At 40.3% G+C, this 13,362-nt stretch overlaps 1 protein-coding gene across 4 annotated transcripts in view; it reads right to left on the reverse strand.

Annotated features, from left to right (window-relative positions):
* CC2D1B (coiled-coil and C2 domain containing 1B) overlaps positions 1–13,362 on the reverse strand; it is a 35,681-nt gene that overhangs the window by 5,905 nt on the left and 16,414 nt on the right. For 3 of the 4 annotated variants that reach the window (XM_052802554.1, XM_052802556.1, XM_052802557.1), the window contains exons 13-22: positions 11,696–11,808; positions 10,704–10,896; positions 8,289–8,461; positions 7,514–7,639; positions 6,932–6,990; positions 6,556–6,672; positions 5,982–6,055; positions 5,254–5,312; positions 3,327–3,378; positions 1,800–1,899 (exon numbers count right to left, since the gene is read on the reverse strand). In XM_052802554.1, coding sequence (XP_052658514.1) covers positions 1,800–1,899; positions 3,327–3,378; positions 5,254–5,312; positions 5,982–6,055; positions 6,556–6,672; positions 6,932–6,990; positions 7,514–7,639; positions 8,289–8,461; positions 10,704–10,896; positions 11,696–11,808 — 1,066 coding nt within the window. The remainder of the gene's footprint in view (positions 1–1,799; positions 1,900–3,326; positions 3,379–5,253; positions 5,313–5,981; positions 6,056–6,555; positions 6,673–6,931; positions 6,991–7,513; positions 7,640–8,288; positions 8,462–10,703; positions 10,897–11,695; positions 11,809–13,362) is intronic. The other variant, XR_008237333.1, reaches the window with a different exon arrangement.

A 13,362-nucleotide genomic window follows, 5' to 3' on the forward strand; every position in this document is an offset into this window, starting at 1 on the left:
CAAGAAACAATGAAGACTGGTTCATCCCTGATCAGTTTTAGGGGTTTTGCAGTGAAGAATGTGAACTTGCTCTAGGCCATGGCTTCAGAAACAGCTCTGGGGAAATCTCCTTTTATCTTCAGATGCTTTTAGGAGAGGTTTAAGGAGAGACTTTTCCTTTGGAAAAATACATTGCTGGGTTTTTACTTGAAAAAAGTGTTCTTTAAACTGAAGTTTAATATGTATGACCTAAAACAAATCTCCTTTACTCACTGAGACAGAGTAATTCTTGGGAGATGGTCAAAGAGCTATCAGAGACCCCAAAACTACAACACCTACAAGCATTTCTGAAAGTATTATTCATTTACAGTCTTGAAGAAAGACAGGGAGCAGACAGTCTTTAGAAAAGAGCTTGGATCAATTAATCCTCTCCTTTCTCCTGAGAAGATGGCCGGGGGAAGGTGATCAGTGGGCATTTCTTCTTTTTCTCCTTCCCTGTTGCTATTTGCCCAGGGGAACTGCAACGGCTCCACCCCAAAGAAACATGCATATATTTAACTTATGAGATTCCTGTTCTAAGAACAACAACAACAAAAAATCTCAGAACCAGAAAAGAGGCAACCCGCACAGATTTTTTTGCTAGTCTTCAAAAAGGCTTCAAAGGAAAATCTGGAGCTGGCATACAACTCATGAATCACTGGAGAATGTTTCCCAATGGGTGAACTTGAGCCTGAGCTCAGACCTTAAAAACAAGCACAGTTCCAGGTGGTAGGAGAATAGGACATGCCCCATATGCACAATGGTATGCAAAAGATAGGGAAAAAAGTTTTGAACAAATGTAAACACTTCACAGTTCTATGCAAAAGAGGCAGGATTTCTAATGATGGAATCTTGAACAACAGAGCAGTGGAGCAGTCAGGATTGACAGAATAAGAAAATCAGCTTTTGCTTCAACAGAGATGCAAATGGAAGACCTGGAGTAAAACCAAGGGGACTTTAGCTCACAAATTGAAACATTTACAACTTGAAAACCATCTCAGAGAACCTATGGATCATTTCTGCATGTCCCAGTAACAGAAACAAAGAATAGCATAAAGAGCCAGCGAGACAAAAACAGGTTATCTAACACCCCATCCAAGTCATGGATCACAACCAACTTGAGGATTAGTGAATATAGGCCACTCAGATTTTCAATAAATTGGTAATGAGCCTAGATGTAGGATGATTTCCCTGAACGTTACCAATTGTTAACATCCATCTCATCATCTTGATCTCTGAGATGAGGGGAGTCTGTCTCTCTCAAGATAGTCTAACAGTTTGATAGCAGTGTTCAGTAAATACTGTAAGATCCCCAGAATGAAGATAAGTACAAAAACATAACACTAGTTCTGCCATCATCTGTCATCTGCTTTACTGCTGTTAAAAGTTTTGCTGCCACTTGTACTTTGTAATTCTACAAAATTATCCCATATAACATTTAAATCTTCTAGTCCCGATGACTAAATCCAAATTGGATTAAGAATCAAAACAATTTGAAGCTGAATCATTACTTTCTCAGTCTCATCAATTCCTCTTAACACATTAATTCTCAACTGATCTGCCAGTTATGAATCAAATTCACTGAACTTCAGCCTTTTTTTCCACCCCCTTAGGGGAAGATACAGAGCTCGGGCACATTTTGAAAGGAGTTCTTGGGCATGAGGAGAACTAGACAACTCTTTATTGCTAGCTTAAAGACCGTGCTTCATAAATTTCAGCTACAACACTCTTTTCAACTGTTACTAAAGTAGCAATGAGGGGGGAACAAACTGTGGACTTACCCTTTATGAAATACTTCAAATTTAATTCCTTTGGACCGAATTGCTCGTCGGAAACCTCTGTGATTTCGGTTGATGTTCAACTTAAACAACTGGTTATATTCTACAGTTAAGATACAGAAAAATGAAAGCAAGCTGTGAAAGTCGAACTATGTGCAGTGCTCTATTACATGCATGTACTCAAAACCTCTGTTTATCTCAGTTTGGCCCATTTGTGAAAGACACTTCACATCCGTATGAACCTCCTTCTCAGGAGGTTATTTCAGGCATTAACAAGTTAGTGTCCCTGTGCAACAGTTCATCTGTCATCCCCACATTACAGGGACAGAAACCAAACTGCAGAAAAACCAAGTCATCATGAGGAAGTGACAGCAAGTTACTGGAGAGCCAAAACTGGAGAATCTAGGTCTTTCAGCAATTAAATAGAGTCTGGGGCTAAGAAAAAGGTACAAAATAATAAGGAAAAAGCATAGGAAGGTTGGAATGACTGGGAAGGGGTGTTTTGATAATGTAATTAATACTATTTTAACACCAGTTTCATTAATGAGTGTGACCAGAACTATGCCACAGGATACCTTTTATCACAGTGTCTCACAACACTGTACAACTAATGTTCAAAGACTCATCTGCTGTGCTACCCAGGAACACTCATCTCTGCTTGTCAGCCTGGGAACCCAAAACATTAAAGCTAAGCGGCTGCTCAGCAAGTGCAGATCAAGTTACTGAAAGACTCAAAACACAGGTCTCAGTATCAGAGCTTCAGGACTTCTACTCTTAACAGAAAATACATCTCTCTCTCTCTTTTGAGTTTATATATATCTCTTTTGAGATAAATTCACAACTAGTAATTTGGATACTGAATTCAAGGTTGTTTTGATACTAGATGGCTACTTACTGCAAGAATTGAAAAAAATAATATAGCAATAAACCAAAATCAGAGTGCAAGACAATTAATTCTAAAATCCATGATGAGTCTAATACCGGTATTCAATGGCTAGGTACAAAGGGCTATTTTTCAAAAGGTACAAAGAAAGTATTTTAGTTGGTTTCAAGACACATTGTCTTATAAAAAAAAATTATCTTTTTCTGCAATGATGCTTTGTCAGGTTGAGAAATGTTAGCTGATTAGCAAAAATCATGACAGAATTGGCAATCTCACAGGACACAAAATCTGACTGAAAAAGATCTGACCCATGGAGAGATTAAAATTAACAATTTAACTTATTTAATAAAGAAGATTTATTTATCTGGCCCATCTCCCAGCACGGTTGACAGCAACAGCTGGAGCATGACTGGTAACTTGATGATTTCACTACTTCATAACACAGTAACTACCACCAGTACTGGGATGAGGGTGAGGAAATTGCCAACAGAGCTGGACTTCACCCTTCAACAAGCTCTTTCATAAGAAAGACGAAAAAAGGTGCTGGGAGGCCCTCTGGCCTGATTCACAGTATGAGACTAGCCTGTACTCTCCAGTGATTCCTAAGGTACAATGTTTTTCCCTCTGTCCCAGAAAAAAGTACTAACCTGGAGAATTGTTATTGTTAATTACAGGTGTTTTACTCTTTTGAGGTTGCTCCTATTAAAAGAGACACACATTACATAAAACCATCAGATATTGTTTCAAAACACAGAGTAGTAACCATTTTTATTACCAGCTCTTTTTTTATACCTATACAATAAACATGAGGTGTTAGGGGGTTATCTGAATGATAAGAGGAGTCATGGTACATTCAAGACTAAAATATTTGGATTTCATTGTGGTAACATGTATAATACTAGATAAAGAATAAGTCAAAACATTACATTAAATATAAGAGCCACAGATAAGCTACACGGTCACACTCAATTCAGTTCAATCATCATAAAGTTACTGACTGCAGCTGTTAAACTACATGATGAACTGCACACGTTCCACGACACAGTAATTCTGTTCCTTCTGCATTAGTTGGAATAATAAGCTACACAAGGAATTCATCACAAATCATTCAGGGAATTGCCCTACTATTATTTTGCCTGACAATCAATCTGCCTCCAAAATGAATTAACTTTTAACCTAAAGCAGAGTACAAACTAAATCTCTGGGGACTGAACAAGGACAACGTGACCTAATTATTGCAGCTACTTTGCAAAACTGATTTCAGCTATGAAGGAGAAAGGTGGTGTATTTGACTGTTGGCTAAGCAGCAGAGATCTGGCTTTTTTAAAAAACAAAGAAATACAGATTAAAAGCAACCATGCTGATTCTTACTTATTCCCCAGAAAATTATTCGTACAGACCAATTCTGTTTTCAGCCACCTTAATGGGGCAGACTCATTAAGACCTCACGTAACTCAAACCTAAACACAAACCTGATCTGACCATCACCAATTTTCCACAGGTAATTGAATTTATTTTAGTGGAATTGCTGCAAAATTTATTAGGAGGTAAAAATACAGGCTCTGCACTCTCACAGGGCTAAGTATTAATCGTGTAAGAGCAAAGATTGTTTTTGCCCTACAGAGAAAGCAGCAGAAGCCCCAGCGCTTCTACTGATAGTAAGACTAGACAGCCCTCCTTAGAAGCTCTTCTAGCTCAATGGTTTCAGTATTTTTCAGACTAGAGACTGCATTTAAAGGTGAGGGGAACAGGATGACATTGTGGAGTTTCAAGGAAAAAAGCAATATATGTATGTATACATATTTTATATATACATACACATATATATGCACATATATGCACATATATACATGCACATACACGTAAGTATTAATTAGTAAGGTCAAGAAACTTGTATGGCCTGAGTCCTTTCTCCAGATATGCACATATATATATTTGCTAATTAAATCACCAGGAGTCACGTGCATTTATTTGATGACAAAGATTAACCTTTTCAATCCATTTCTGTAATTATAAGAGATGTCCAAAAGCAATGCCTTTAAAAGCTTGTTTTCTTAAAGGAATGGGACTTAGAGGGAGATCACATCCAAGGTGGCTCCTCTCCCCTAGTGACAGCTTTGCATGCCCTCGTGTTTGGTTGAAGTTACCGGTGCGTTTGCACCTCTGAAAGAAATTAACTTCTACAAATTTTGCAAACTCTGGAAACAGCCTGATTAGTGTCTTCGCAGGGGGGGAAAAAGGTGGGCATGCCTTAGCACTGTGAATACTGTTTAGCAGTAAGCTGGTGGTCAGCCAGTCAGAGAACATGCAAGCCTGAAGCAGACAGCACACCGCTAAGTGCAAGGTGTGGAGAACATCATGAGAAAGGTGCAGCAAAGCTCAAATCTGCAGGACACATATTCAGCAGTTCTGTTTCTCAGAAGTTTCTGTTTTAAAAATAAATTCAGGCAGTATGCCTAGAAGTGTTTTCCCTTTCTACAAGAAAACCTACACTTCCTTCTTGAAGCCCTCACAAGCTAATACAGTGGCAAGGGTCACAGACTGAGGAACAGAAGAGCCAGGACACACACTCACCGCACTCGGGTACTGAAATTCAAACTTCACGAATGCATCCAAATCTCTTGGTGATACACCTGAATGAGACAACAACCAGCCAATAGAGATATTTGCATTGCATCTGTAATGTTGAGCGGGATTTTCAAGAGCACCTAACTGATTCTCAGTAGGACTCATGACCCATCTCTTGACAACTGAAAAACCCATCCATCAAACCAAAAGCCATAGAAAGCTGGCATCCAAAGGAAAACATCTACTTTTCTTAATGCTGCTGTTAGTCCTGAGACAGTCTAGCACAGACAGTTTACAAGCTCCCAGAAACAAGGGACTAAAAAGCAGTAACGTTGGCAGGAGCAACTCCCGTCTACTGAATGGTCAATATACATTAAGGTGGTGCGGAGTTAAGGCAGGCACTCATAATGAAATAGGAGATAAACATGAAACTTAAACTATGACCCAGTTATGAGCAAACCCAGGACAATTTCAAGTTCTTCCCTCTGTCCAGATGGAACTCAGATTCTCTTTATTCGTCCAGGTTTTTTGTTTCTTTGCTTTTTTTTTTTTTTAAACACTGTTTAAAGGTTTTTGGTGGCTTGAGCCTGAAATCTGATTATTTTGTTTTAATGAGCGCTGGCTACAAAGGTCTTGACTCCTGAAGTGGTCTTCAAGGCAGAAAAATCTCATTCCCCACTACTTTCCTCACCTACTCAGAGGAAAAAGCCCACATGCCCTTTTTGAGTACATACCTGGCGGAGCTGGTAGGTTTATCCCCCTGACAATAAGAAGGTGCATTTCTGTGCTGTTGAGCTCAGAAAATATCCTGTGAAAAAAATAAAGACAAAAAAGCATATTCATCCCAGTAGACCACCACCACCTGATCCACTGCCAGACCAGGATGCCACTGGTATTTGTCAGACCTTTTTCAATAGTGCATTCCTACATAGATCATTTTCATAAATTACAAAAGAGCAAAGAAAGAGCGCAAACCAAGATAAAAACATCTCTGAGGTATAGTGAAAAATGCCACGAATAAAGCCCAAAGGCAACAGGATTGAGGGAGAAATATAGAGAAAGGAAGAGTGCCTACAGTAGCAGAATATAAGAGATGAAGCTAGAGTTATTTTGAAAACAAAAGAACCCAGAAGAGAAGTTAGAGAACAACTTCTTTATATTTAAGTTGTTGAGAGCATCCTTTCAGGAATGCTGCGCCTAACCCTAGATGCCATCCGCATTTGCTGAAGCTCACAATTGCCTAAACAAGACCTAGAAACCAGAAAACTCATTCCAGTCTGCCTGAGAAATCCCTTTGGTTTTCCACACCTTATCATTTTGAAGGTTCTTTCTTCAAAGTGATGGCTTGGAGGATCCATTCCTTGCGCTCGTGCAAGCTGTAGGATGTCCATGTCCTTTTTACAACCTTGTGCCAGTTTCTCAAACCTATGGAAAAGGCAAACAAACAACAGAAAAGCTACACGCACGCTGGAACATCGAACAGAGCATTCTGCCAGATACAGGCCACAGACTAAGCCTCAGACCAGAGGAGCAGGCCTGGAGATGCAGGCCTCGCAGTTACTGACCCTTTCACATAATGAGCAGCTTACCAGCCTGAACCCCCATCATCTTTAGGGGGGTCAGGCAGACTCGAGCCTGAAATGACCACATTGTGTGATGATTAACAGCAGGCAGCGGGTCTTACCGAGTCGTTTCTGCTACATTTCCCAGATGCATGAATTGCTTGGAATACTGCAAACACCTCTGTCAACAGAAACAAAACCAAATACAGATGCACTCAGTGATCCTTACACGCAGATTGATGACTGACAGAGAGTTTTGAGGTTGATGACAATCTAATTTAAGAAAAGCCAAGAGTTTTCCCAAGTCACCCCAAACCATCCACCCCTGCCCAATCCTTTAAGCCCAAAGCTGAGCACAGCATTTGTTTGAGCTGTTCTGCCCTATTACTTTCTAATCACTTAATTTCTAGATATGAGGTTCTCCCAAGGGTTAGTCTTAATCATTCAGGCACTATTTTCAAACTTGAGTGCTCATATTTAATAGTGATAATTTGATAGTCCCAAGCCTCCAAGCACACCCTCTGTCTTCAACTAGTAGAGAATCCAACTTTGAAAATCTTCCCCTTTAGGACACACAAAATCAAAAGTATTTTAAGAGAAAAACAAAAGACCCCACAGAAACAATGATAGGATTATAATATTAATAAACACCAGAGAAATTAAAAAAAAAAAGAAAACATTTCTAAAAGAGATAAAATAGTCACCTCATGTTGGTCCTTCAGCAATTTTATGAGCTGTGCATATACTTCATCTGCCTTCTGAGACAGTCTGACATCTTCATGGTGTATGAAGATAAAATCACCCTCATCATCTGTAGGGGGTGATGGCAGCTGCAACACAAGAACACCATATTTCAGAGACCTTATAGGAAAAAAATGAAGTAGACAAAAACAGTCAGAATGTACGGAAAGGTCAGTGAAGGGAGATGGGTTGTTTTTCTTCTCAAGGCAATTCCAACCCAACCACTACTTACACCACTGCCTGACAACTACTGAAGTCATAAAACCCTGCAAAATGTCTTACAGGCCTAGTTCCCTGACTATTCAGGTCAGGAGAGCTATTACAGTGCAGTTTGGTTTCCCCATCTACCCAAACACCAAGAGAAACCAGGGCATCACTGTATCACATGCACGGGATCCCATCCCAAAATGGAGTTAGGACACAGCTAGGAGATGTACTCACACCCTAAGCCCAGAGAGCACTTCCAAGCTGTTCCAAGTTTAGGTGTGCCATTGTAAATCAAGGAGTAAATGGTTCATGGAGATTAAATTTTCTCAAAATCTGGCACATTTGAGGAGCAGCAAAGGAAACAAAACAAAAACTAAAACAAAAACATAGGGCAATTTTAGGGCTCAGTATCCAGATTTGTCACTTGAGCAAACTAACTTAATTTGTGTCAAGAAATATTTATTAAATCAAAGCAAGCACTTAGATGTCCAAGCATGTGAAACAAAGCAGAACACTAACAGTCCTACTAACCTTGGAAATATCAACAGGTTTGCCACATTTTGCTTGCTCAATCTTTAGGTCAAAGCTCTTAGCTGTTCTGAGATACATCTTAGCCTGTTCAAGGTTATTTTCCTTCTTTGCTTTGACGGCTGCCTTCATGTATTGCTTCTTTCTGTTCTCCAGAAATTCCAGCTGTTCCCTAGCTGAAAAACAGTTGTATAAAAACCCTCACTCATCTGACACTGCCATGCCCCTGAAACAGGTTTATCATGTTCAGTTTATAGCCAGAAAAAGGCCAGTAACAGTACAGATATCAAATAAGGACATTTCCTTACTGCACTTAACTGTTTCTTGGCCAGTTTCGATTTCAAGTATCAGAAAAAGAAACAAACTTCCTTCTATCATGGCATCCTTCATCAAAAAAACATTATAGCACTTCACAAGTGTCACAATAGCAATTACAGCCCCTTATTTTCAGACAGGAGACAGACTCCAGTACAGCTGATTGGTCCAAAGCAGAAGTTGAATTCAAACTTTCAGCTTGACATGTTAACTTCTAAAAGACAGCAAATATTATGAGCATCTTCTGTACTCATTTCGTCCCTCTCCCCTGATCTGTCAGAAAAAAAACCCCAGATGAACGACTGTGCAGGCACATTCAGACATATCACCTCTGTTTATTTGTAATTCCTTGCCATCTTAGTTTCTTATTAACTCTTGGGTCTCCTCTTTGCTTCCCAGAACAGTTAGGACAACCTTACTGTTGGATGCTCAGTGCATCCTGCTTCTTCTTATACCTCACTTAGGAAATGTTGATTACAGCCATTTCCAAAGATACTCATATTGTATTCACCACTGCACTCTACTCATGATTACCCAAGCTAAACAACATTTGCAAGAGGTGCCTGTCTCAGCAAATAAATATACCAGTGACACTCACACTATGTTCACTGCTGTCAGATGACAATCAACTTATTCTCATCCTTGCAAAAGAGCCCACTGTCCTGCTGCTGTGAGCAATTTGCCCAGTCAGCCAAACCCAAACTAATTAAACAAGGTAACTAGCCCAGATTCCACCGAGACAAAACCCACAGTGTGCTCTGTGAGGCTGAGACACAGCACAGGTATTTTCAAAGAAAATCTGCGGAGAATGGATGGAACAAAGCCATTAATCCAACTGATCTTGGCTCCTTGACTTTCCTGGTATAGGCCTTAAGTGCAACTGCTCCACTACTCCACTCCCACACCTCCCTATGCTTTGCACTCCCTGACAAGAAAAAGGCAGGTTTTTTACAGTTGATTTATCAGCTATGGGCAGCTGTAAGCTGCACTTCGTGATTCTGGGGGGAAGGAAGTAACATTTGGATCACAGAATGCACTTTGGCTGGTGAAATATAGCTTTACAATAGTGAAGTACTAACATTTTATTGTGAAAATCATGTCAGTATTAATTTGTCCAGGTTCTTGTTGCACCCATTGGTCGTCTTTTAAAATATTTGAAATACCCAGGAGAGACTACTGTAACACCAGAGACCAGGTATTATCAATTGCTTCACAGCATAAGTCTAGGACAATTCACTCAAAAGATTAATGTGTCAGCTAAAATTGCAAAAAACAAAACTCCTGAGGATTCACAGATTTTCAAAGCCAAAATGGACAACTACTACGTTTTAGTGGTCTTTGTAAACTAGTCATGGAATTTTCTAGAGAGAAGAGTTATGAGCTAATCACAGTGGCAACGTGAAATGCCTTTGCACTCTGCCAAAGAACTTGCATCAGCCAACTATGCAGTTCTGCTTTGTCCTGAGGGAACTACCCAGGGCAGAATGGAAGAAGGATGGGATTACAGTCAAGGCATGACAACAGAATCAGTGAGAGCCTGAACACTGCTGGTGTGTGCCCAAATCACACTGTGAGGTGGTGGCTCTCCCTTACTATCTGTACGATTAATCTTGTACGGACAACTGTTTAGTGACCTTAGCAACAGGAGGACAAGAGATTGATGAACTACTGCTTATATGCCAGTTTGAGATCCTTGGATGAAGCACTAGGCAGAAACCACTGTTTGATGTAGGAAGCTGCATTAGATCAATGAATAATTCACACTGGCAAGCCATCCACTTTAATGAGAGTATATGTAAAGTTCAACTGTGAGTGGAGTTAAACATTATGAATCGATACACTTGTTACATCAAAATTAATTAAAAACCCAATCACCCTGATAATTACACATGCTGCCTCTGTGAAATAAGGCTGCATGGCTGGTCTGGATCTGCCCTCCAGCAGACACATATATTGAGGCTCCTGTCACAGGAAATCTATGCCACACATTCACAGGCTCATAGCTAAAATATAATGAAAAGAAGTCTCTACCAAAGTATTAACCTAAACTAGTGCAAATGACTTGCACCTGGATCACTGGGAATGATGATCCCTTCACCTTACCAGCTAGAGGGAGATGATCCACTGACTCTGCCTTGTCCAGGGTGGAGGGTGATGTAGCTCGTTTCACATGCTCAGGAGAGCTCTCTTCCTCAGCTACAGCAGATGGCACTGTAATTGGCTTAACAACTTGAGTCGGCTTTCCAGGCAGCTGAGCAGGCTTCTTGGCAACTGGGGCCTGTGTCAGAGGTTCATTCTAGCATAACAAAAAGAATTTCATATTAAACACGTAAAATCTATTCCAGAGTTGAGGACAGCATCTCAAGCATCAGCAACCATGGTTATCACTATACCAGCATTCTGGTATCACTTTTAAAGGGAGCATAATATTCCAGACAGCAAATTTTAACTTCTGGAGGTTTATGAGCCATGCCACACCAGTAAGTAGTTGACCTATGCAAGTGTCAAACCTCCACTATAGAAGGGACAAAAGGAATGTTCAACAAGGCAGTGATTTAAAAAAAAGCAGATGCATGCAGAAAAACCATCATCCAGGAATTCTCTCCATTAAAAGCTACTCCAATTGAAAGCACAATCAGCAATCAAGTCTAAAGAGATAAAGAAATCAAAACAAAGTCTAAAGGCTGGTGCTGCCTGACAAAAAGGAGTGTTGAACATCCTGGGAAAGCACAAACACAGGAGTTACTGGGATGCAGGATGAAAGTACAGATTTAAGTACTTTAGAACAATATAAAGGAGTGGCCAGGATCTGAAGTGTTTGCTTTGAAAATAAAACCCACATACAAGACAGTTATGAAAGAGCCAAACTCTGGACTCATACAGTCTGCAGGTACTGCCTGTAATAACATCTCATCCCTCTCTCTCCTACACTATAATGCAAACTGAAATTACTACTGAGATCCTGTACTCTTCAGACTTCTGGGAAATGTATTTCATCTCAGTACTCTTGCTTGACTGAAATCCAATGGCCTCATCTCTGCATACCACAAGAGACAGCATTTTAACTTTTACACATCCTACTAAGAAATACTAACCTCCTCCTCTTCATCATTCTCCTCCATGTTTGCCAGCTTGCTGGCACTTTCCAGAACAGCAGCTATTGTGCTGTCACCATCCGTTGCTGCAACACCAGGAAGAGGGGGAAATCCTGAGGAGGAAAGGAATACAGAAGTAAAGAGTTGCATAAGACCTCTGTTCTGTCTTCCATATTTCTTCTTTTCTGTAAAGCTATTTCTATCCAAGTACCTATTATCCAATATATTTCAGAATTCAATGTACCTAGACTGAGGCCAAGGCCACAAAGCCTTGCTCGATAAAGTCTGAGTGGTGGGCTTAAGATCAAATCTCTCACAGATACCCAGGCTTAAAGAGACGATGCTAAAATGATGCAATAACAGAGCATAGTTTTCCAAGTTGAGCAACTGGCAGCTAGCCATGGAACCTCACAACCTCAAGACTTTGGCAACAGAGATGCCCCCAGAACCAGCAAAGAATTTAGTCTCTCTCCTTTGCACAAAAGGACAGCAGATTGTACAAAAAGTTGCTGGCTCTTTTTTTTTTTGTCCCGCTCTCTGATGTCTCACCTTAGTTGGTACACAGTCCAGCAGAAAATCAGTGCTACCCCATAGAGTAAGAAACAATACATCGCTGACATCTGGATAACACACTAAGCCTCTGCTGAAAATCCACTGCAATGCAGATGTTGCAAAGTAAGGCAGAATCACAGTAGTTAAACGTGAAGTATGTGAAGAACGATCCTTTTCATTATTTTATTATCCTTTTAAGGATGGGAGGAAGGCTTGGTGATGGAAGATCAGCTCTCACTTCCACACTACCAGTTCAGTGTCAGCTTCAAACAACAGAGACCCAGAGCCACTACTATAAAATGTCTGTTAATAAGATTTATCTCATTAATATGTAGCAAGTATTCTTGTTGCTAGTCTCATTAGAAGTACCAAGAAATAATGACTAAACTGCTTCTGAACCTAGAGATAGCTGCTACAGGGACAGAACAAGTTTGAGGTACACAGGCAGGCAGAACACAGAATCCTATCCTGCTGCCCCCGCGTGACATTTGATCCATTATTCCGCAGCATTTCTGTCTCCAAGGAGGTCAAGGCTGGTACTTATCATCATCCAGATGCAATGAAATGCACTGCCAGTCCATTATAATCTCATTGCTAGTTTCAGTGACTGCCTGATGGCTGTCTTCAATGTAAATCATATGGCCTCTAAACGATGGCTGAAAAACATGCAGCTAATGTGTAAGGAAATTGAGGAGTTATCTATATTTTCAGAGGTGTAAATATGGAGTACCCCACTCTTACAGAAACTGGTATTTACCAAGAAACGGATCATGTTCTAGGACAAGGGATGCTAAACTGCTTTTCAGGGACAGCTTCAAAGCAGTACATGACCTGACAGAGCTGGCACTGCCTACTTTATTACTGCTACTACAGTGCTTGCCATTGCTACATTGGACAGTGACAAAAGGGCCACAAGGTCCATGTCGCTTTTCTAACTTATAAAGTCTAGGCACCACTTTGCAGTGCTAAGTATAACTTTTCACAAGAACACATTAGGCACAAGATAAAAGAACAATGCTTCCTAGGGGAGAAACAGTTATCATTCAAACCAGAGGTGGAGCATTCATAGATGACTTTGCCCAAACTTTTACAAACACAGCACTGTACGCTCTGAA

Source organism: Harpia harpyja, chromosome 11, assembly GCF_026419915.1.
Source record: "Harpia harpyja isolate bHarHar1 chromosome 11, bHarHar1 primary haplotype, whole genome shotgun sequence".
NCBI classification, from domain to species: Eukaryota; Metazoa; Chordata; class Aves; order Accipitriformes; family Accipitridae; genus Harpia; species Harpia harpyja.